At 42.8% G+C, this 23,538-nt stretch overlaps 2 protein-coding genes across 5 annotated transcripts in view; one reads left to right on the plus strand and one right to left on the minus strand.

Annotated features, from left to right (window-relative positions):
• Positions 1-6,711, minus strand: part of Atac2 (Ada2a-containing complex component 2) — a 28,620-nt gene extending 21,909 nt beyond the window's left edge. Inside the window, exons 1-6 of the mRNA XM_077642818.1 lie at positions 6,257-6,711; positions 6,041-6,155; positions 5,106-5,240; positions 3,535-3,680; positions 2,822-2,988; positions 2,231-2,287 (exon numbers count right to left, since the gene is read on the minus strand). Coding sequence (XP_077498944.1) covers positions 2,231-2,287; positions 2,822-2,988; positions 3,535-3,680; positions 5,106-5,240; positions 6,041-6,155; positions 6,257-6,344 — 708 coding nt within the window. The 5' untranslated portion in view covers positions 6,345-6,711. The remainder of the gene's footprint in view (positions 1-2,230; positions 2,288-2,821; positions 2,989-3,534; positions 3,681-5,105; positions 5,241-6,040; positions 6,156-6,256) is intronic.
• A 19-nt stretch (positions 6,712-6,730) lies between these two features.
• Positions 6,731-23,538, plus strand: part of LOC144110012 (KICSTOR complex protein SZT2-like) — a 195,938-nt gene continuing 179,130 nt past the window's right edge. For 2 of the 4 annotated variants that reach the window (XM_077642815.1, XM_077642817.1), the window contains exons 1-4: positions 6,731-6,870; positions 7,335-7,472; positions 17,449-17,631; positions 22,059-22,136. In XM_077642815.1, the coding sequence (XP_077498941.1) occupies positions 6,850-6,870; positions 7,335-7,472; positions 17,449-17,631; positions 22,059-22,136 (420 nt within the window). In that variant the 5' untranslated portion in view covers positions 6,731-6,849. Of the gene's footprint in view, positions 6,871-7,137; positions 7,473-17,448; positions 17,632-22,058; positions 22,137-23,538 lie in introns of those variants that run through there. The other 2 variants (XM_077642814.1, XM_077642816.1) reach the window with 1 other exon arrangement.

A 23,538-nucleotide genomic window follows, 5' to 3' on the forward strand; every position in this document is an offset into this window, starting at 1 on the left:
ACAGTACCATGCATAAGGCCCCTAACTTTCTGCAGTGGTAAATTCCAAATTCCGCAGATGCAAAATGAAGAATCCGCAAAATTCCGTGAATGCAGAATTAAGAATCCATGAAATTCCAAGGGTAGCCTAAGATACATGAAAAAAAAAAAAGAGTGCAAGTTTATCTTTTCAGCACATGCTTTGTATACAGCAGAAGTTCATCTTCCAAAAGTGAAGGCGGCTGTCGTAACTCAACATCAAGAAATTTTTCATTTTATCTTCACTCATAAGAATGGCACTTGTATGATACAAGATCTCAATAACGACTGCGATGGAAGAGTGCGTTGGGGTCACTTCCATTCCAGCCCAGAGAGACAGGACATAGAAATCTTCACCGTATTCATCTTGCTAAGAAAGAAATGGTGCGAGGTGTCGGTCACTGGAATTAAGTTCTCAAGCAGCTTTGGGTACTCTGCCCACTCAGCAGCTAGGACTCCAGTGGTTTTTGACTAAGTCCAGGCATGCTTGCAACCCTCACCCTTTTTTTCTGGTAGAAACCTGACCTGTAGCAGATCCTCCTTTCAGCTGTGGTTGGCCTGAATGCTTTGGGATTTCGTTATAATCATAATAATATTTTTTAAAGACTTTTCCTAAGGCCTCAAACTCTCCCTTTATGGTGTATTCCTGAAAATAAGGCAAATGAATCATTTTCCCATCGTTTTGCCATTCCTTCTGCCCGTAACAACAACTGTATCAAATTGAGAATTTGGTTACCAACACAATATTCCACGTAAATGCTTAAATCTGCAATTTTTCGCAGAATGGTGGGATCGCGGGAAACTAGGGGCCTTTCCATGTGAGCGTCGAATTAACAGCTGTACAGCGCTCTGTGACAAAGTGGCTGCAAACGGGAAAACAAAGGAAACGAAGGCTGCAAATGGGAAGCACTTTGTGTACATTTGTGTATCCTTGCCTGTTTCACTGCCTCACTTCGTTTCATGCCGCTATACAACCACTTGTTCGATGCTTGTGTGATACTGTTAAAAGAGTTTGCTGGTGTACACCCTAGGTCAAACATGGTCAGGGCATGCACGTAGTGCCACGTAGTGCGGATATTGTACATCGGCTAGCGTGTCCAGCCAATGCTATACATGCCAGCTGCAGTCCTTGCATGCTTAGGTCACAAAATTTAAAACATCAAAGTACACAAGTGCTTTCATATAATTTGGAGAGGACGATACCAGCTCGCTGCATAAGCCCGTCGTAGATGGAGTGCAATGAAAACATTAAACTGACGCACAGGTGACCTTAACAACATTTGCTCACCTGTGACAATAAATCACGCAGTGTCTACCCAGAAAAAGTAAAGTAGCAAGTAACCGTTTTAATATATAACAACTTTTTTCAATCCAGCTAGGCACTGAAAAAACTATAGGGACACTCAATTACATTACGTGTGGGAGATGTGAGAGCGTTAGAATTAGCGGATTTCATGACAGATCACAACGCCGGGTTTTTTCCCATGGTAAGATTTCTAACGCTATCACGTTAAAAAATGTTCAATGGCTCTCAAAGGCTGCCTCTACGAGATATTATAGTGTCGAGAAAAGTTGTCAATGAAAAACAAGGCAATAAATTTTAGTATGGTCAAATACAACTTGAGAATGAAGCGACAGTTAAATGACCTTCAAAAGAGGCCCTCCAACTGATAGTGTCGACCTATTGTCATGATGTCATGGTCGACCGCTTTGCACCTGTGAGCCACCTACGATATAACACCAGCAGGTGCAAGGCGGTTAAACTGCTATGTCATGACAACACATCAACACCGTTTTTTGGAGGGCATCCTTTGAGGAGCATTTAAGTGCCACCTCATTCTCGAGTCATATCTGACTACATATACCTGCACAGTTTAATAATGCCAAATGCTTATGTTATAACACTATCTAACAGCACGAGATAGCACACGAAATTAGCATTAATTTCATTTTGGCACTTTCCACAATCATTATTGTCTTCTTTTTTTGTTGGTTGCTTTGTGCATGACCTGTTAGCCTTGCTGGAAGATGCATTTCTTCAATAAAGCACCACTGTTAACTCAGTTCATCGTGTGTGCCTCCATTTCTCGTCCTTTGTCTCTTTAACTGGTTTCCTCTTCAAGCACGCAGTATCGACTAGCCCAGATTTCCACTGTCTTGGGCCATGCCAGATCCTATTTTTATAAAACAAAAAGCTGATTTAGGGAGCTCACCCATGCCGGAAGTTGAGTGCCATCACAAGCGCCACTGGTCTTGCCGTTCCGTGTGTCCTGCGCACCAAACAGCCAAGTGTGAACGGGAATGCATGGCCCTCGCAGTAACTGGCAAAGGCTGTCATCTTAAATTAGCAGCATTTGTAGCATTAGTGAAAGCAACGTGCTGCCTCCGTGTCTGCATTTCAAACTGCATTTCAACTTCTTCTTCCATGGGGCGTTCCCTATTTCTCCCCTGCCCAGTATCCCTGGAAGGGTGAATTCGGGAAGAAAAGGCAGCCTCGGTGAGCGGGAGAAAACACCCTGCATCACTCTGCAGCTGCTATTGGCTGCTATGCGGTCGACTCACCGCTGCCACTGCCGGCTTCAAAGTAGACGTTTCTAGAACCTGCTATTCAGGAGGATGTGGGGGGGGGGAGGGGCACAAGGGCTACGCTGCATCCTCAGCCTTGTCTGGACCACCGATAGAGCTGCCACATCGTGCTCACATTCTCACTGAATAGTTTGCGTTCAGCAACAGCTTAGTCGATGTAATTTTTTAAAGAGACAAATGTGCAGCCCAGGCATGAAAAACCATATTATCGCTCCAACCTTAGTGAGTAGTGACCGTTTCTCCTTGAGTTGCATGGCGGCCTGCAGAGTGTTGCCGAGGTAGCGACGGCGAGGACCGTCCAAAATTGGCGACGGCTCTTCCACTGCTACTGCCGCAAGATCCATTTTTGCTTTCCGACACTTTGCCAGCATTGCGCCGGGACCCTCTGAAATGAGAAAAATCCGATGCTCAGCTCTAAGAATGACAACAAAGGCTCCTGCTGGTGACAAAAGAAGGCAGCAGCTTCAAAAGTCAGGCATCAGAAAGCAAGCCATGAGAAGATTTCTAATAACAGCTGAACAATAGAGTGACAACATCTGACATGTGAACAAGACACTTCTCTCTCAGAACCCATAACTGGAAATGGTTTCATGCTGCACATCGTTCGAACCCCACTCCATTGAGTATAATTGTGCGTACACTTTCCATTTTCCGTGAGTTAATAATAAACATAATTTAATTTGGTTTTATTTTTTCTATTTGGTTTAGGTTAGAAACGAGTTCTCAACATTGGGTACGAACAAAACATGCCATGGGATATCACAAGCTCTATTGTGCAGCTAATGCTTTGTTTCACAGCATCAGCTCATAATAAATAAAAATGAACAAAAATGAGGCTGAGCGATGAAATCCAGCATTTCCACCAAGGCCCAAAATGCCCCTTGCAAAAAGCCACTCCCAAAGCTCATTGGTAAAAGGTCTGATGTGTTACCGAAATCAGCCGGTGATGGTGGCTTCATTGTGGCCAGCGTCCACCAGCCGCTCTCGCCGAGTTCTGCTGATCCCGAGCGAAAGAGGAGCGGGCAACCGGATGACAGAACTCCAGCGACGGTGCCGCGGAATGTCGCTGTCCGCTTCCTACAGTCCACAAAGTCATTTACTGCATCGTCCTCAGCAAGCCGAAAAAATTTAATCAAAGGATGCCTAAAAACACCCATACAAAAATACTCAGCAAGCAAAACAATACTGGATCTATGCTAGCCCCATAAGATGGATAAGCCATTCGGTTAACCATATTACAGAAAAAAATTTTAAGAATGTTTGAAAGCTACAGGGTTAGACCTCAAGATAGATTTACCAACTAAGCCCCTCTTCTTAAAACATGAAATCCTTAAACCTACTCAGATATACTATTACAAGCTAGCACAATACATAAAAAAAAATAAGCTATATAACGCCGGGCCTAAGACACCAAGTCGATACTGCTTACGAAAAGAAACGCTTAGAACACCACGCATATGTACAAACTATGGCACGCAACACTTGAACCACCAAGTCCCCCTATTTTTAAATAACCTAGGAAACAGGATTGATTTCAGGGCACGTATTTCAAAGAAGTCACTCAGGAGATTCCTGCTGGAGAGTGAAATAATAAATGATTATCTTTATAATTTCTCCTTATGTTGCTCTGTTAAAATACAATAATTTAACTTTCTGTTTAAACGTGCGCTACGTATATTTGATGTATTTTATATGCTTGTTAGTGTCTTTTACAGTCTTATTTTCTGTTCACATTTGCTGTCTATACAAGATGTGTGGTATATGCTTGCAAGTTTTGTTTTAAATTGCACCTTGTCTGCCATTACTGCTCGATAGGGCAGGGGCCCCAGTCAGGCTACGCCTTTAGCTCCTGCTTTATTGCACGTTTGTTACTTGTTATCAATGAATAAACTTCAAACAGTTTGCGCAATAACGTGAACAGCAGAAGTCAGAGCAGACTGTTACTTACTGGCTTTTTTATTACTACTATTATTTTATACCTTCGAGCGAGGTTATTCCTACAACTAGAAAAAGTTCTTTAATGGACTGACACGAATTGCGATACAAACAGTGTTTGACGCAGTCCTCGTTCTAGGGAAGTGAAAATTCTGCAAATTATTTTGTAAATATTGTGATGATACAGTCGTAAATGACTTCCTCAAGTCAGTTTTACTTACACCTTTAAAGGAGTAATTTTGTCTCCAACAAAAATTCGGCAACTCTCAGACCAACATGGATCTCATGACAAGCAACAGCACATTCTTGAGAACTCCCCTCTCTATTCCAGATGTACCTTAGGACTTGCATCCACCTACATGGCATTTTATGTGGCCAGTGGAGAAGGAGCCTTCTATTATGTTTATCCCGAGAAAAAAAAAAAATCTTTATGTAGGTTTGCTGTTAAATGAGAGCTATTTAAAAGTACCCTATAAGGTAATGCTAGAAACCTTTCTTTTTAAGCTAAACAATCACTATGCAAGTAAATGAGGAGAAGGGCATAAATTTTGTTAAACGTAAAAGTACCTGGATTCACCAAAGAACGTTGTCCAGTGCCGGTCGATGAAGTTGCAGATGTGCTCCCGCCAGCGGAAGTACCCGAGCTTCCCATTGGAACCAGTGACGTGGAGGTTGTACAGGGTGAGCATGACGACCTGGATCCTGTGGTTAGGTTATAGTGATGAGAAACCACGCTGGCCTCAGCTATTGCAAGCACTGTGGAACCGAGCTTACTACTGTAAGGCAAGAATTCATATGCAGGACTCACACTGAAAAAAATCATTCTACCACCACAATTCCAGCCCATTAGCTACACTGCACGCAGCGTGAGGTAAATGCAGTAATCAATGGTATTCTGTTGTGTTCGTGGGGACTTATGCTAATGACCATCCATAAGGGAAGAAGCCTGTATAGCACATAACCAGATGTCTCACTACTTGGATCCCTATCTCTGCTCCTTCTACTATGTCTTTGGACTCTTTGTACTTTTTGAGAACTCGCAAACTTGCTTCAACCCTGACTAAACATTGCAATTATTGTTGTTTCATTCGGCGACAAGTCTGTTATAGTGCATGCAGCGGTCCCTCTCTGCAACCGGGCATAATAACTCTGGCTGCAAGAATTGCACAAACCACAAAACTTGACGTACATTTTTGCCTTTCTGGTAACTACATGCGCACAGCTGCTGCAGGAGTGAGGGCCAGGTCACTGTGGCAGGAATAGTGAGTGTGTGCCTGCACTTTTATAAATGAATTAGATGGGAAAGTTCGAACAAAAGCTACATATCTCCCTTCCCCACATCCGCCCGCGCAGAGAGACGTTCACATAAGGTAAAGCTAGTCTCTCCTCTCACCCCCCCCCCCCCTCAATGTCCTGCATGGTCACTGCATGAGAAATCGAAACGCAAATAAATATAGGATTCAAGTTCGCATAGAGCCGCAACAGGTGACAGCAGTAGTTACCATTGCATCTTTAGACGCTCCAGGATCTCGATGTTGTCGGGAGAACACCGTGCACAGATTAGTTTGAAAAACAGGTCACCGACAAGTGTGCTACGGTGGCTGCTTTTCAGGCACTCTGAAATAGAGAAACGGGCAGCTATTAGTCATTTCTCGCCTAGCTGCTGTGCTGTGAAAACTTTATTCGTGTTCGTTGAAGAAGTTTCCTTCTGAACTTGCCTGCGTGAAAGTAAAGCTTGCAGCCACTGCACTGCAGCATCAGTGAGTCGACTTGCGCCGTATTACAGTAACAATGCAGAGAATCCATGCTGAAAGGTGGCGAAACAACTTAGCCACTCAGCCACGACTGTTTGACGGATGACGCGACTTCGCTGTAACTATCCGTCCGGTTCAACGACTAGCTGCGTCAGCATGGTCAATTTTAAAGCGAAACAACGATTTTAAAATTCCGCTTTTTTTACGACGGCTGCTCAAATGAAAAGCAGCACACGCGCCGAGCCCATACACCCATTCAAACAGCCGGCTAAGCTGTTCGCACACTCAACACGGTGAGAGTGTGCGGGCTGCCATCTTAGCTGTAAACTACTAATGGACAAACAGAAGCTACTAAAGGGGGCGCTGCCTAAATTTTACCTTCGGGGAAACAGTAGTGCAGCACTTCTCTAGCTGCGAATCGCTTCCTATCACATGGATTTTGCGGGCAAATCGGCGGCTGCTCGCTGCTTGTTTACGTGCCTCGCTTCACCCATCTCGAAGCGAAGAACCTGAGACTTCGGCGTTCTCCCGTCACGCCGGCAGTCCAATGAAAAACCATGGCAGCGGAGGACGTGGAAGTCAGTGCTTTCTCTTTGTTTCTTGACGTAGTCGCGGCGATGTTGCGTGGTTTCTCCGTTTCTGAATTTGCTCCTCCCCCATACGTATGCTGCGCTACATGCTCACTCCCGCAGATGTGTGGCGGTAGGAAGAGTCGGGGAGCTGATCTCCGCCGCTTATCGGCGGCTAATCGCTCTCTAATCTCGTTCGTTCTTCCTCGCCCATCCTTCGCCTCTAGCCGTGTTTGTCCGCTGCTGGGCTTATCGACTCTCTCCCGGGCTGCGCGCTGTAACAAAAGCGCGGCTAGGAGCAAACTGCGCGATTGTTGTCTCGTCGCCGGTTGGTTTTCGGCGAGCTTAACTATTCCGCGCATGTTGCACGTTGTGCGTTTGTGAAGTTGCCTCGCGCCGCATGATATGTGACTGGAATCATGTTGGCCGCTCCGAGCCGGAGGGCCTCAATGTTTGCCCTGTCGAAAACGCAGAGATCATCTCCACCGACGCTGGAGGCAGACTGCGTATACGTGCAGATGAAGAAGCAATACCGCGTGTCAAGGTACATCAGGGCGCAGTGGTTTGTCAACCAGATCAACAAAGTCATCCAGCCCAAGCAGCCCACCGAGGTAACATAAACCAGCGCTTTTCGTTGTGTGTTCGCTAATTTTTCCACCCGCGACATCATATTCCGGTCGTCATTGTGTTGGCGTTTTTTGGTGTCTAGCAACTAAGGCACTGCTAAAATGAAAGTGATGGGAAGATCTTTGATCTGAAGCAAAAGCAGTGCAGGTTTATGAAGCCTTTGTACACTGGAAACATGAGCGATGGCTTGCCGGTGAGCAATCGCTTGGTAATTACCACCAGTAATTATCATTCCAGATACTTGGTTTCTTGATGCGTGATGGGTTCATGCACCAAGTAACAAAGCGAGCATATATAATTGACATTGGATCTTCTAATATCCTGTGCATTCTTATGTGCATCCACAAAGTGCTAGTCAAAATTATTGCGTTTGCTATGCAGGTGTTAACCAGAAGTTAACTGGAGATATGTAAACTCATTATCTAGTGAAAAAATTAATTTGAAGTTGTCTTTGCTATGACTTGTGTGCATTACTGTGCTTCTGCTTTCATATCAGGATAGTATTGCACATGCTCTCCTGGATGCTGTTTGCATGTTGTTATTAACAGTTGGGTTAGTTCAGTTAATGCTAGCACTACTGAAGCTGCCTCATATGTGAACGCACCCATTACTCCTAGTTAATGTGGTTACTGGTTTCATGATGACATCTGTACAATATAGAGCACAACTGCACTTTACCTTTAGAAATGCCAGTTTCTATCCTACGCATGCCTGCGTGTCATCTTGACAAATGTCGCCAGAACAAAGGCCTTGCATGTTGCCAATTTATTTGTTTTGGTATTTCACTCCATTGATCAACATATTCCTTTTCTATTTTCCTATCGTCATCCCATTCAGTACTTCGCCTATTGGAACAACAAGTTCTGAATAGATTTAATGATCTCGGCATAGGCCTGTGCAATAAGCATTGTCAGCGGAAAGGGCATTGTCATTGTGCAGTTTGCCTGGCAGGATTTATGTTTTGTTCATGCGTAGAAAATGAAACACGGGACATGGCGGAAAAGTTTGCACACTTCTTCCCCATCGTCCTACCCAAGCAGCACTCAAATAATGGACCTCCAATGACTTAAAGGTGGTTAAAATTGGCACTAAAATGGGTCCTCCGTTGGCATTTAAGAATAGCGCTACTTTTTCCAAGCATGCCCCATCGTTCACGCTAAGAATGTGCCGATGTTCAGCCGGTCTGACTGCCAACAATGCACAGCCCTGTATGTGCTAAAAGTGTCTTTCCAGTTATTGGCATAGCCTGGCAGCCTACAGACATTTCCATCATGGTATACCGTTGGCTTTTCCAACAACACCAGTGGAGAATTATCGCATGCAATTACATGTACCGCCTGGTTTTCAATACCGTGGGACCTCTTGATGTGTCGTGTAATATGTTGTAACTCTCGTGAAACTTTCAAGCAAGGCCGCAAGCAGTCTTTTGATCCAATATATTTTCACTTGAAGATAATTAAATGATTCAAACAATACTGCCAGACATTTTTTATTGAAGCATCATTTACTGTCAAGTTTGCTGCCATTCTGATGATTCAGATTGTGAAATGCAGCTTGGCAAGCTGATGTGGCACGGCTAAGGCATCCAAAAAGTGTTTCGTAGAGCTGTTCAGCAGTGAACTGATGAGCCATATCAGAGCTACTCGTGGCACTTCTATAGCAAGAGAACTGTTGCACTGCCTTAACATAAATTCCTTGGCCATATTTTGCACAATGACCTCACAATATGACGAAGCTGCGAAGAGATGCACGATGTGATCATCTGCATAAGTATGAACATTGCAGGAAAAATACAAAAATTAATAAATAAGACATTCAATTTTGGGGTGTATAGTGTGCCAGAAGATACTCACAAAACATTTTTACGGAATAATTTGTAAAATTATGCTTAAGAACTACCACCACATTAATTGAAAAATGTGGAATTGAATTTATCATATTTTTCTTGCACTGAATGGCCGAATTGTAATCTTAATGTACTGTGTCACATCTAGAAATACACATATATTAAAAGTCACAAAATGAGAAAGTATTTAATACAAATCAACACATTTTTAGCTTGAATATGACTGATTTTTAATCTTCATGTGCCATGTGACATCTCAAAATACACATATTAAAAGTTGCAAAAGGAGATAAATGAAGTATTTGATACAAATGGTAATATTTTTGGCTTGAATATGGCCGATTTTTAACCTTAATGTGCAGTGTCAGATCTCGAAATACACATATTGAAAGTTACTGAAGGAGATAAAGTATTTGATACAAATGATCATATCTTTAGCTTGAATATGGCTGATTTTTAATGTTAATGTGCCGTGTGACATCTCGAATTACACATATTAAAAGTCACAAAAGGAGAGAAATGATGTATTTGATATAAATTAACATATTTTTGGCTTGAATATGGTCGATTTTCAACCTTAATGTGCAGTGTCACATCTCGAAATACACATGGAAAGTCACAAAAGGTGTGAAATACACTATTTAATACAAATGAACATATTTTTAGATTGAATATGGCTGATCTTTTTATCTTAATGTGCAGTGTCACATCTTGGAATACACATTTAAATGTCACAAAAGGAGATAAACGAAATATTTAATACAAATGACCATATTTTTAGCGTGAATATGGCCTTTTTTTAATATTAATGTGCTGTGTCATATCTCGAAATACACTCATTAAAAGTCACAAGAGGAGATAAATGATGTATTTGATACAAATGAACACATCTTTAGCTTGAATATGGCCGATTTTTAATCTTAATGTGCCATGTCGCTTCTCAAAATACGCATATTAAAAGTCACAAAAGGAGATAAAGTACGAAATACAAATGAACATATTTTTAGCTTGAATACGGCTGATATTTAATTTAATGTACCATGTCACATGTAGAAATACACATATATTAAATGTCACAAAAGGAGATAAATTAAGTATTTGATAGAAATGAACATATTTTAGCTTGAATATAGCTGATCTTTAATCTTAATGTGCCGTGTCACATCTCGAAATACACATATTAAAGCCAATAAAGGAGATAAATAAAGTATTTAATACAAATGAACATATTTTAATTTGAATGTGGCTGATTTTTAACCTTAATGCTCCGTGTCACATCACAAAATGCACATATTCAAAGTCACAGAGGGAAATGAATAAAGCATTTAATACAAATTAACATATCTTTGGCTTGAATATCATAATCGTATCTCTAAATGATGAGTTGATTTTTTGCCTATTTATTCCAGCAAAGTGTTTGCAGGTAACATTTCCCCCCTATCGACATAAAAAAAAGCTTTGAACAAAGTTTTTTTCTGTATGGAATAAACTATTCCATGCAAAGACGGCTTGCAGTTTTTTAAATGCGCTTAATGCAGGTGACTGAGGGCACCTTATTTTGAAAAAATAAAAATAAATAAACAGTTTATCTACGTTGCTTCGCATGCATGTAACATGGGAGATGGAACACTTACTTGAAAACCACACAAAAACACTCCTATGACAGTCCATGGCTTTTTAATTCAGAGAAAACTTGGGCAAAATCTTTCACTGGAATGAGGAATTCAGTGTTTTGTGGTAGGCCTGCAAATGGGCAAGTTAAAAAGAAACGGTATGCAACTGTCACACACATTCTGTCTGGCCTGCTGCAGTGCAAGAGTATGCGTTTGATCCCCATCTTGCACATATGACAGGCAAACAGCGTCATCATGAATTCAGGATACGTCGGGCCACATGACACTCTACCTCGCTGATTGAAAACGTGGTCAACTTTGAGTGCATTCATTTCATCAAAGACGAAAAATACGGTTCTCACCATTTTGGCTTTATTTCTTTGCGCATGGTGTCAAGCTGGACATTTTGCAATGAGATTTGGCACACAGAAGTCTTCTCAGAGCTTTGTCGCTTTCTCCTTTCCTGCTCGAGAGAAATAAGTGGGCACGCATTCAAAGCAGCAATTACACCCAGAAACACATTCATTTTCGAACGCATTTGAAGATGAAAGGACGGTGGTACTCACAAATAGGATCGTGCAGGCCAGGCTGCTGAATTACGCAGAGCTCTCATAATGTATCAGATGTGGATTTTTGCTGGCGCCGATACGAATAGCATCAGCTCGAGCATGCATGCTTTCTCGGCTCGTTGACAGGCCATACCCATCAGTCAGTGCTACTGCATGTGCATTGAACTACGCCGTGTGAGTGCCGGGGAAAAGAGGAGAGGACGAAGGGATAGGTTCATTATCATAGGCAGTTGAGAAGGCGATTAGAGGCAAGAAAATGATGACACGAAGGTGTCCAACCATTGTCTCAGTGCAAGGGGAAAAGCAAAAATGAAGGGCGAGCCTCCTGTTCGGCGCCAGAAACTTTAAAACGGGAAACTTGGAGCCATTTTGGTTCAAGCTTGGATAAAAATGTTACTGTGAAAATACCAAAAGTGTAGAGCAGTAATTAAAATTAGCATGCACAATGCGTGCTCTTGGAATGTTTAATGGGATACGTGTAGCTGACAAAGTAGAATAAGACGCATCCAAGCAACACCATTCATCAATACAGTGATTCGCTGGTGGAGTGAAGAATTGTATACTTTTTGTTCACAACAAAGTAGACGGGTCGGCCTGAGTCACGGTCATGTAGCCCTCCCATGCGTGTCTGGGCTAGCTTGGAATGATGCGATGCACTACTCAGAAATACACCAATTCTGGATGAATGGTATTGATGCTTTGCGCACAAAAAAAAAGCAAACAAACAAGTGGAATTGCGATTGGGATCAACTTCCTATGCTTTTATTAAATAAAGGTAATGTTTACAAGAAAAATATCTAAGTAGAAGCCATCAATACGAAATACTCAAAAGCACAGTGAAATACTAAAACATAATAATAATAATGATAATAATAATAATAATAATAATAATACTTTATTGCGCTAAATGTTAAAAAAAAGTACAGAAAATCCGGCCTGCCAAAGCCTCGTAGGGCTTGAGTGGCAGAGCCCGACAGGCAGCGGAACCATGCAAACACACCCATAGGCATAAACGCACATTAAAAATTACAGAATATCAAATTAGTACAGAGGCAAAATAAAAATAGACAGTAAATCAACATGGCATAAAAATACCTGAAATCCGTGCAAAAATACAGCAATTTACACCATTAAAAAAAGCTAGTGACCTTAGCTTCATGGCTCAAAAGGTGGAGGCATTTTCAGTTTTTTTTTAAAATCTAAGCTGCATCTATCCTTTTTTCTCTTCACCTGCCTAATTTTACAGCAAGTGATCATGTCTGCTGTTGTTTATTTGCGGTAAAACCTAAATCCCGCTTTATTCATATCGTAACCTGAACCCAGGATTTAAAAAAAGTGGTGTACCGGAGCTGGGTGAAACCTACATAATGTTTCCAGTTGTGTGGCACTCCTTAGAGAATGTTTAAATTCTGCCTAATTAGTTAATTAGCTGAGATTAATGTGCAAATTTTCTAATAGCCATTTTAATGTCAAGTGTGTTTTGTAAAGCTGTAAAGGGGGTTAAGAGAGAATTTATTCAGTTTATTATAGCAACATGCCTCCTACATGGCCCTTTTTTCCGGCATTTAAAGTGCCCGTGAAATGTGAAAAAAATGGCACATGACTGCGCTCATGCTCTACCATACATCAGCGCTCCCAGCCATGTTTTTAATGAGCAAAACGTGCGTGCTGATTGTGCCCAATTAAGTGAGTGGCTGCTGCTTAGTTCGACGGGCTGCAAAATAACAGAAAAAAAAGAGGTTACCTTCAAATATGAAACTTCACCCCTTACCCTCCTTTTTTTGTTATGTCTGTCTGAAGGCTTAATTGAAGCTTTATCTGAATTTGCTTTCGATAGCCTTGTTATCGCTTATCACAGATCACGGCACACACTTTCCATGTTCAGGAAGGATGTGCGCATACATTTAAAGCCGATGCTGAGAGCGGCTCACTTGAGACGATGATAGAGCACGCTTCGTTCACTCAGGACGCACTTGGAACTGCTACAATATGGCAGCGCAAGAGCGCGATCCCGTGTTTTTTTTTTATATACATCGCGCATCATTGCAAAGCACTGTCAATGGAGGTAGACAGGCAGAGCAGAATGGTGGGTCTAAAAACTAACATGCAGAAAACTAAAGTAATGTTCAGCAGTCTAGCAAGGGAACAGCAGTTCACAATAGGTAGCGAGGTGCTAGAAGTAGTAAAGGAATATGTCTACTTAGGGCAGGTACTGACCGCTGATCCGGATCATGAGAGGGAAATAACTAGAAGAATAAGAATGGGGTGAAGCGCATATGGCAAGTTCTCTTAGATCATGAATGGCAGTTTACCAGTATCCCTAAAGAGAAAAGTATTCAACAGCTGTACCTTACCGGTACTCACCTATGGGGCAGAAACGTGAAGGGTAACAAAAAAGGTTCAGCTCAAGTTAAGGACAACGCAGTGAGCCATGGAAAGAAAAATGGTAGTGGTAACGTTAAGAGACCGGAAGCGGGCAGAGTGGGTGAGGGAACAAACGCGGGTTAATGATATCCCAGTCGAAATCAAGCCGAAGAAATGGGCTTGGCCAGGGCATGTAATGCGAAGGCAAGACAACCGCTGGTGCTTAAGGGTAACGTAGTGGATTCCAAGAGAAGGCATGCGTAACAGGGGGCGGCAGAAACTTAGGTGGGCGGATAAGATCAAGAAGTTGGCGGGCATATGGTGGCTGCAGCTGGCAAAGGACAGAGTTAATTGGAGAGACATGGGAGAGGCGTTTGCCCTGCAGTGGGCGTAGTGAGGCTGACGAGGATGACATCGTGCACTTTTTTAAAAGAAAAAAGTACCACATAGAAGATACGTTGCTACAAAAAACTAAATAGGTTTTTTCGTAACCCACTCTACAACTTAACGAAATGCACGTGACTCTGAAGTGAGTATTGAAATTTTTGCATAATTTATTTAAGCTAATTAACTAATTACATGGAATTTAAAAATACTCTGAGGAGTGTCACATGATGGGAAACGATATGCCTTTGGTTTCACCCAGCTCCGGTGCCCTAGTTTTTTAAAACCCTTGCTTCAAGTTTCGTGAAACACACTGTATGTTGGAGGATTAGTGGCAAACAATGGCTCATTCTGGCCAGCCTGTTAGAATGGGGCTGCCAATCTTGGGCAAATATTAGACAGTGAGGGCCATTGTGGGCTGTGCAATGGAGTTGCAATACCAGTATGGGTGGTGCAATGGACAACCAGGGCCATTATTGGAAATGTAACAAAGTGATGCTGCTGATATGAAAGTAATAGGGGTTAACAAGGGACATTGTTGGCAATGTAACAAAGTGCAATTGTGAGTATTGGGAGAACAGTTGACAAGTAGGGCTGTTATGGGAACAGTCAGATAGTGGTACTGCCAATATTGGGGACACATATGACAGTCAGGGTCATCATTGACGCTGTCAGAGGATGGCATTGCCTGTACTGGGAACACAGTGACAACACTGGTCTTTTACCTGCCTTTACCAATACATTTCTAATAATGAGCCGATGCCCTTGCTGCTTTGATGTAGGGAGATCAGAGCTGACATGGAGAGCCCTGCGTATACAAGATGACCCTTTATAATTCGAACTTTGAGGGGACCAAAAATTTGTTCGTGTTAATGGGAGCAGTTGTAGCGCAGTTGTTGATTGTACCACAGCATCAGATGGGGTAAACTAAATTCGAATTGAGCGACTTGAGAATAACTATATCATACTGTAAATCGCTGTCAAGAACATGTCTTCCCCAAGAGCATAAATTACCACTGACTTTTTGTTTGTAGCCTGTTGAAATCTTTGCATTTCACTATCAGCTGGATGATATGGGACCTGATTTTTCTGTATTATGTAGATTGCAGCTTGTTTAAGCCAAGAAACTCTCCCTTAAAGGTGTCTACAGAGGAAAATGCCATTGCCATGGTTTAAGGACCACCTGTCACACGGGCACGTGTAAGGCCTTAGGAATTAAGGTCCTTTGCCCCAAAGGCACCTGACGCGCATCTACACGGCAAAGCGTCAAGACCTTTGCGAAAAAGGTCCGTAGCCGCAAAGGCAGCCGTCAGCGGCCTTAAAGTTGCTTAAAGGAGCAACCCAGACTGCAGCGCCAGCTAGCGAGCTCAAAGAATAAAAAATTGACGCAATATTTAGTTTTGCAAACGTAAAAAAAAAATATCTAATTTATCTTATTTAATGGTTAATTTTGCGTTACTGTGCACTTAACCGTAGAGGAGGATGACTTAAGACATCTACATTGCTAAGAAAGGACTTGAATGTATTTCAGCAGCCGCATCGACACACATGCTTGCGCTTCTCGCTTTGCTGTTTTTTCTTCGTTTGCTCTTCATGGCAATTACACAATTCGTTCTAACATCTTGCAGTTCGTCGCACATGATTACGGCAGCACGCTAACCAGGCACAACCTAATTTCTTTGAAATACGCACAAGGACATAAGCAACAAAGCACGCTTCTCACACACAACGAGGAGCCGAACGGAAAAGTGCGCCTACCGGGGTCGGACCGGGAACGATGAAAAAAAAAAGAAACTTGTTTCAAACTATCTGTTTCTCACCGTCAGAACGCTCGTTTATTATCGTGATAGCTACTTTTTCAAACATATACGAAAGCAATTTTTGCTTTAATTTCATAATGTTACTAGCGCCGCTTCACACACAGCGGTGACTTTTGGCATTCACGGAGGCCGCGTTCTAGCTCCTTTGGATTTGCCGTGTAGCAGCGCCGCTGCTCCTTTTCGGTTTTCCTTCTTTAGTACATTAAGACAACTTTACGCCAAAGGCCGTGAAGAAGTCCTGTGTGACAGGGGTATAAGGACCACCTGTGCAAATATTTCACAGTGCAAAATTTGTGCCTGAACTTTTTTTTTTCCAAGGGAATGGCTGTCTAAATTTCCAAGTGATAGTCTGGGAAAATAGACTGATACCGAAATGAGTTCATTGAAACAAAAGGCAAAAAAAAAAGCATCTTGCAAGATTTTTAAAGGATTGTGAGAGTTTTCTCACATTCCTTTTCACATCAGTGACATTGAGAAGTGTGGCTCGGTTATCACTGCCATGGCATTTCAATACTGATCGCTGGACGTAACTTTGTACATGTGGCCTTCTTGCTGGGTTATGACCAAGGGTCTCATTTTGTTCTGCTAGTCCTGGTCCCCCTTTAGTCAAGGGTTGCCCCACTTTGCCTGAAGCCACTGTAGCAGGAGGATAAGTTTCCTGAAAAAAAACCTTCATTCACAATGCACACTTACTTTTCTGGGAGGCGATTCCATTCTTTGATGATGTGCGCCAAAAAAAAAAGTGAGCTAGCATACATGTTGGCTCTGGTGTGGTATTCCAGAGCGTGCAACAAGGATCAATGTGCGAAGAAAAATAATGTGACCTGTATATGTTTCTTCACTAATTCCTCTTTTATTGTTACATATTTGAAATAGAAACTTTATTCGTAATTTTCCTTGTTGATAGTGGTGGGTGTTTCTCCAGTAATGTCCTGCACATGCACATAAGCTCCTAGTCACTAATCTTGTGGGGCATGCCCTGCGGAATTATGGACAAGTTTTCCGCACACATATTTTTCTACAAATGGTGTTTTCTGAACCAACGACACGACGGGCTGCAATGTGATAATTCGGATTAGTGCTAGCACTTCCTAAGTCCATGGAGATATGCATGCGCTCCTCACACGCACGGCTTCAAGCGAGTATGAGTGATCAGGCTCTCAAGTGTCCTGATCAGGGAATTAAGTGGACTAGGTGCCGCACTGACAATGCACTGCGTAACAGGCATGTCCACAGATTGGTCACATACACCTGCTCTGGCTAGCCAAAGCCAGCACTGCTCTTAATTGTTCTCTAAAGTAAGCTCAAGGGGCTATTATGAAAGGGTATATAATGGCATTTCTCGCGTGAAACCGTCTTGACAGAGCGACATCACAGAGGAGGTGGAGGTTCTCTCAGCTCTACCAAGGGACAAGCCTGCTGGATGGAGGCCAGAAAAGGCGCACGAGTTTGCATATCTGGTGACGCCAGCGACAAAAGTGACATTCCTGGCCAAGAAATACCGCTTCGTCTTTTGCCTGGACCTTAGTGCTTCCATCGCAACTGTGGTGAGTTTGGGGCACTAGAGTTTCGGGACACCTATGTATGAAATTTCGTTATGTGCCACTTGGTTCAGACTGAAAGGCAGCACTGTCTGTAACGGTCTCGGACTGGGATTCCTCTGTATGTTCTTGCATGGCCTTGTCAAACCCTGTGCTACATTATAATGGACGTCTGTATCTTATAGAATTTTAAAGAATGCATAAGTTGTGCAGCCTAAGTTTTATTGGATTCAGAGAGTACTGACTCTAATCCCACTTAATCACCTTTTCAAAAACTCTTTAGTAATGGGCCGCCCTGAGCCCAATTACAAGTGTGCTGTCTTGTCTAAGTCAGCTTTCTGCTCCAAGTGAGCAAATAACTCCTAAATTTCTTGCATGTCACCACAAGGTTGTTTTTATTTTGGGTTTAAATGTGCTTTATGTCATGCAGATATTTAACTAAACACGCACTATAAGATGTTGCTGCATGTTTTTGAAGACATGAAGGCCTGTAGCACAAAGAGTCTAGAAAGGTCATAGAAAAGATTTGTCGGACCTCTGCGCTGAAAAATTTTTTGTATACTTTCATGGAAACACCCAGATCTAAGAAATGTATCTTGCTTGATGGTGACAAACCAAACTTTTATTCCTGTCTGGAGAGGATTTATTTTTGTTTGTATGTGCTGATCCAAGCTTTGTATCAAATTTCAGTTGCCAGTAGCTTGCATGTCTTTGTCTTCTGTGTTATCGTTGTTGCCTTTTTGCACTGTTTAAAATTAATACCTACCATCTATCTCAGTTGTTTAGTTCGAAAGCTAAACACTGTGAGCTATGAGCAACAGAAAGAAATGCAAACAAATGTAGTGTACTACAGCGCAACACTCTACTTTTAGTAGAGTGGAGAGCTGGGCGAGTCGGTACATGATTGAAGAAGGAAACCAGCGCAAAGACGAAGACACAGGATCAAGCACGAATTCAAATATGTCACCTGTGCCACCTAGGTAGTGTACTGCTTACCTTTATCCTGCGGGAATGTGTACATCGGGCAGACTGGCCGCTGTCTTAACACCCGGCTCAGAGAACATGAAAGATTGCTTTCCACAGATGACGGGGCGAATTTGCCAAAACATTGCAGAAAGCACAAATGCATTTCGCTCTTCAAGAAGACTACGATTTTTGGACGCGGTAAAACTAAGAGCCAACGTGAAATTCTAGAGGCATACCATATCGTTAATCAAAGGCATCTATGTGTAAGTGACACGACGGTTAGTCTATTTGATAAAGAAATTAGATTTACGAACTCACGCGGTTGTACGTGATGCTGCTATTTACCTTGTCTTGTTAATCTGTCATGTATGCGCAAGCTTGCTTGATAACTGAAGGGTATAAATGTGATCGTTTCTCAAATAAATACAGTCGATAGTCCAGCGGTGTCCTGTGTTCCTTGTTCCTGTGTCTTCGTCTTTGCGCTGGTTTCACTCTACTTTTCTTTCTTTCATTTTTTTTGCGTTGATTTTCATAGTATTGCCTGCTTTTTTTGTGTGTGTCGCTTGCACGTGTTGCAATGTGGTGGCTTCGGATACAATCACACGTGCAGCTGTGTGCCAGTTTATTGCACCTCTTTGTTGCAGTGCAGTTAAAGCGCAGGGCACTTGCATTGGAATCCATACCTTTGTGATGCTTGCGAGTCGAATGTGACACAATACAAAGGGTACCAAGTCGGTTTATCTTGGCCATGGAGTGAGATTGCATAGGAGTGGAATCTTTGTTATCTGGTACAGTGCACCACTGGCTCAGAGCCAGCAACAGTGGCCCACACACAGGTTCTAGTGTTATACTCCGCATACTATGCCATCCTTCTGAACTCTTTTCTATTGCCTTAAGTTTCAGCTGTTGTGCAACTGTTGTGCGAATCAAAGGTCTCAGTAAGGTTTCGTCATAGTCCTTCAATGCTTTTTCTGGTCACGAAACTCAGGGCAAATTTTCATATAGGGACAGCGCGTGCCGCTAGTGGCGCAGCTGTCGCAGAGGGGGCACAAACGGCCACGCGAGCCCCATTCGCAGCGGCTGTTTTCTGGCCAGCAGGCTCGCATTGTCTTGGTATTTGTACCTTCTGAGGATTGTTATTTGGGCTTAGCATGGACACTTTTTTACAGGTTTTCACCTGAAAGCTTCGACATTGAGACATTAAAACGCTGAGTGATCGACGCCGGCCGCTTGTAAACTTTGCTATCAGCTGTTTTCTGACCAACAACGCGCTTACTTTCGCTCGTTGCTTTTCATAAAACAGCTGTTTTTATACATGGGGCCAGCCTGCGCATTCATTTTCATCGCAACTTGCCTGCAGTGTCACTCTGGAAGATCTAGCCTCGCAGTCAGTAACATATTTTAAGTGTCTGGGTTGCGGCTGTCTCGGCCGGTTTCTTGCTTTCGTCGAAGTGAATAAGCCTATTTACATATGCTTACGGCTTGCGCTTACCTTTCGAGAAATACAGCGATCTCACTGATGCTGAAAATAGCTATCGCGGCATTTTAAGACGAAGACGCTGGTGAGTGCAAGGAATTTTTGAAATTTTTGTTCAGTGCTCATGCGCTGCGTGTGCGTTATAGACAAGCTGTGAGCGGCCACGCATTAAGCAAAGAATTGAACAATGATAGGAAGCATGGAGCACAATGCACAAAATAAAAAGCGGTAGGGTTTTAATGCAGTTAAATTGAGGAGACGTGCAAAAGCATGTCTTTAGCCTGGTTGGCTCATAGTTTTGCTTTGCTGGGTCATTGGCACGTCTGACGAGGATATATCAGACTCAGGTTAAGCTCTGATCGAGGTTAAGCTGGTCCGATCTCTTAGCACCGCAGATGGAAGTTGATGAAGACCATGATGACAGCGCGAGAGTGTGTCGCAGTTTAACACGAGGTGTGATTGGCTGCGGCGATAGCCTATAGCGCTCTCGTGCAGTGGCCAGCGAAGCTGATCTGTTCGCGCCGCCGCGGGTGCGAAATCCAGTTTGGGCAATATTTATTTTATTTCTGCACCCTCAAGGTCAGGGACGCCACAAGATTCTTGGTTAGGTTTGACCTTGTGAAGTAGTGCTGTCGCTCTCAAAGCCGTAAGCACATTGAAGAGTACAGCTGTATAAAATGCATCATCATCGCAGATTCTTGCTCAATATCCGTGCAACGGCGCCGGGTCTGAGTTTCAGCTTCCTGCGTTGCAGCGACACTGCTTCTCCATTGACCGCAAACTCCTAAGGCTGTATTATATCCATGGGGCCAAATGCTTCTCGCAGGCACAGACATGCTTAAAGTCGATGCTATATCCACCGCTTTCCTGTTAGGGTATCGCCCACCTCCATATTTTATGCTGCTCGGCATTGCTTGGCAGACAGAGCAGTGAGGCCTTTTTCTGTGTACCCCTGTAGCTGGAGCAGCAACCCGTCATGCAGCAAGTATTCGGCATCGTAGGTTTGCGTGTCACGCGCACTGTACTTGTCTGCGAACGAAGGCAAAATCAGAAGAGAAAATAGCTGCTGCCACACCGCCAGTCTCGCATTCTGCCGGTAGTCTCGCAGCCGTACTGATGCTCGCTTGCTCGCGTCTTTGCCCCCGCAGGACTCCAAGCGCCGCCTTGTGGAAGGTGTGGTCAACACATGAAGCTCTCTCATAGCGTTACCGAGAAGTTTCATGACCATAAAGCATTGAAGGACTCTGGTTTCGCTGACGTTTTTTCTCTCTTCTTACAATTTGAAATGAAATGAAAATTGGTTTTTGGGGAAAGGAAGTGGTGCAGTATCTGTCTCACATCTGGCTGGACGCCTGAACTGTGACTATATAAGGGAAGGGATACAGTCAGAAGTCTTAAGGCCAAAGGCTATTCACTTCAGCCGCATAACAGAGCCATTACAGCACTGTTAATGACCGAATGACCTTGAAATGCTAGCAGAAGGTTTCTTCTTGCGGTAAAGAAGCTTCCTGCTTGACTTTTGTTTTGACTCGTCTGCTACACTGAGCATTCTAGGAATACTCATTTCACTGCAGCTGAACGCTATGGACCAAGGCTGTACATATATCTGCATTTTCTTTAACCTTTGCTGAGATAGTTAATTTTACTACCTTGTTTGGCTGTCTTTCTGAAAAAAAGAAAATGAGAAAGGTGTTTTATTTTCTAACATTTTTGTCAGCATTATACTGGCATGATAGCACTGAACATTTATTCAGCTCTTTGTTAGAAGTTGTTCTGCTTCCCTTTCCCTTTTTATCTGTCATGCTTATCAGGGGCACTATCATAATTGGAGGACTCTCATTGTTCTCTGCAATCTGGGGTCTATCATCTCACTGTGACTGCTGGATTGACTGATAGATGGATGCCATTCCTTTGTTGTGCTGTGTTGACCACTTGTGTGCATCACTGCGAATGACTTTGCCAGATTTTTAATTTTTTTCTCTTCTCGCAGGACATCAGGAGTGAAACATTCCTGTTTGACGAGGTGTTCGCAACGCTCTCAAAATGTGTCGAGAAGCTTGTGATGCCTGTGAGTTGCCTCGTGCAGTTAAATGATTTGGTTCCTCTTAAACTGTGCTCAAGTCTTTTTTTTTTTTTAAGTATGAAAATGCAGTACGTACTCTGGCAGCAAACTAAAAACTAATCACTGCAAGTGGTGGAAATTACAAGAATTATGAGGGCCATTACAAAGTGCTTTTTGAGCACACGTGGCAGGGCAAAAAACCAAAACAAATTACAGTAAAGCTTGGCATTGTGCGCAGCCGAAAAGGACTGTTGGTCCTTGTGAAAAATGAAGGGACAGCTTTTGACTGGCCTCTAGCAGATACTGCCATGTGTGTTAGTTAGTACTACCAGTAAGTACTTAAGTTGTTTTGGGAAAATAAAGGCTGCATTCGCAGGTATGATAAAATGAGGGAAGATTAGCTTAAACGCATTGCGTAATATTGAGATTTTGGGCCTGTTTCTGAAGCCATAAAAGGTGAAAAGCAGCTTGTTGCTTTACTGAAACTGTGTCACTGGAATGGTGCTACCGAAACAGTTGCTACCAAAACGGTGCTCTCGAAATGATGTTAGTAAAGCTGCGTTAATCGGCAGTCACTGGCAAAAACATTGCTTCAGAATTTTAGTCATCATGCTTTGTCAGGTAGGGTCTACTCAGTAATCCTGTTTACTTCATGTGGATTAATTTAATGGTGCATAGTGTCACTTGTTTGCAAAAACTGGTATTTGTTCACAAAAACTAAACACTTGGTCGTAGACTTTGTACTTTGTCCCTGGTATTGGCGCGCCATTCAGTGAAATTGTATTCAAATTGAATATGAACTGAACAGCGGCGAATAGAAGCCAGGCAAGTTGAGTGCAGGACTTAAGCAGGCAAACTCATTTCACTGACAATCACACGTTTTGAAGTCTTTGCTGGGAAAAAGAGAAAAGAACAAGTAGTGCCATCTAGTGCAGGTTAGCGTCAGCATAATATCGTGGCCTTTGAGAAGGGACCTTCGGTAAACGTTTATCTCAAAGGTTATGTCTAACTAACATTTGCTGCTAATTAAGCCAGTTGGTGCGCATCTTGTGGAAAAGTTACTGCAGCAGAGTCGCTGTGCTACCTAAATTGTTTTCAAAGTCAACCATGGACGCAACTGAATCACGAGATTTTCCACATTGCAGGGTGCATGCCGCTCTGGCGGAGGCAGCCATTCTCGAGGTCTATGCTCCACTGTTTTCACAGGCAGTTCAGAAGTCACTGCCACATGGAAAAAAGATGAACTAATGAGAAAATTAAACGTAATTTCCCTGTTTCTACTCGGATTGTACAGCGTGTTCAAGACTGGTGTGGAAGTATTTGAAATTAGTGTTTGCACTCATCGTTAACGGGCCAACAGTGGTCAGTGGGCATGGTGGGGAAAGTTAAGGCCAGATATGCTTGCAGA

The sequence above is a fragment of the Amblyomma americanum genome, chromosome 11, assembly GCF_052857255.1.
Source record: "Amblyomma americanum isolate KBUSLIRL-KWMA chromosome 11, ASM5285725v1, whole genome shotgun sequence".
Lineage (NCBI taxonomy): Eukaryota > Metazoa > Arthropoda > Arachnida > Ixodida > Ixodidae > Amblyomma > Amblyomma americanum.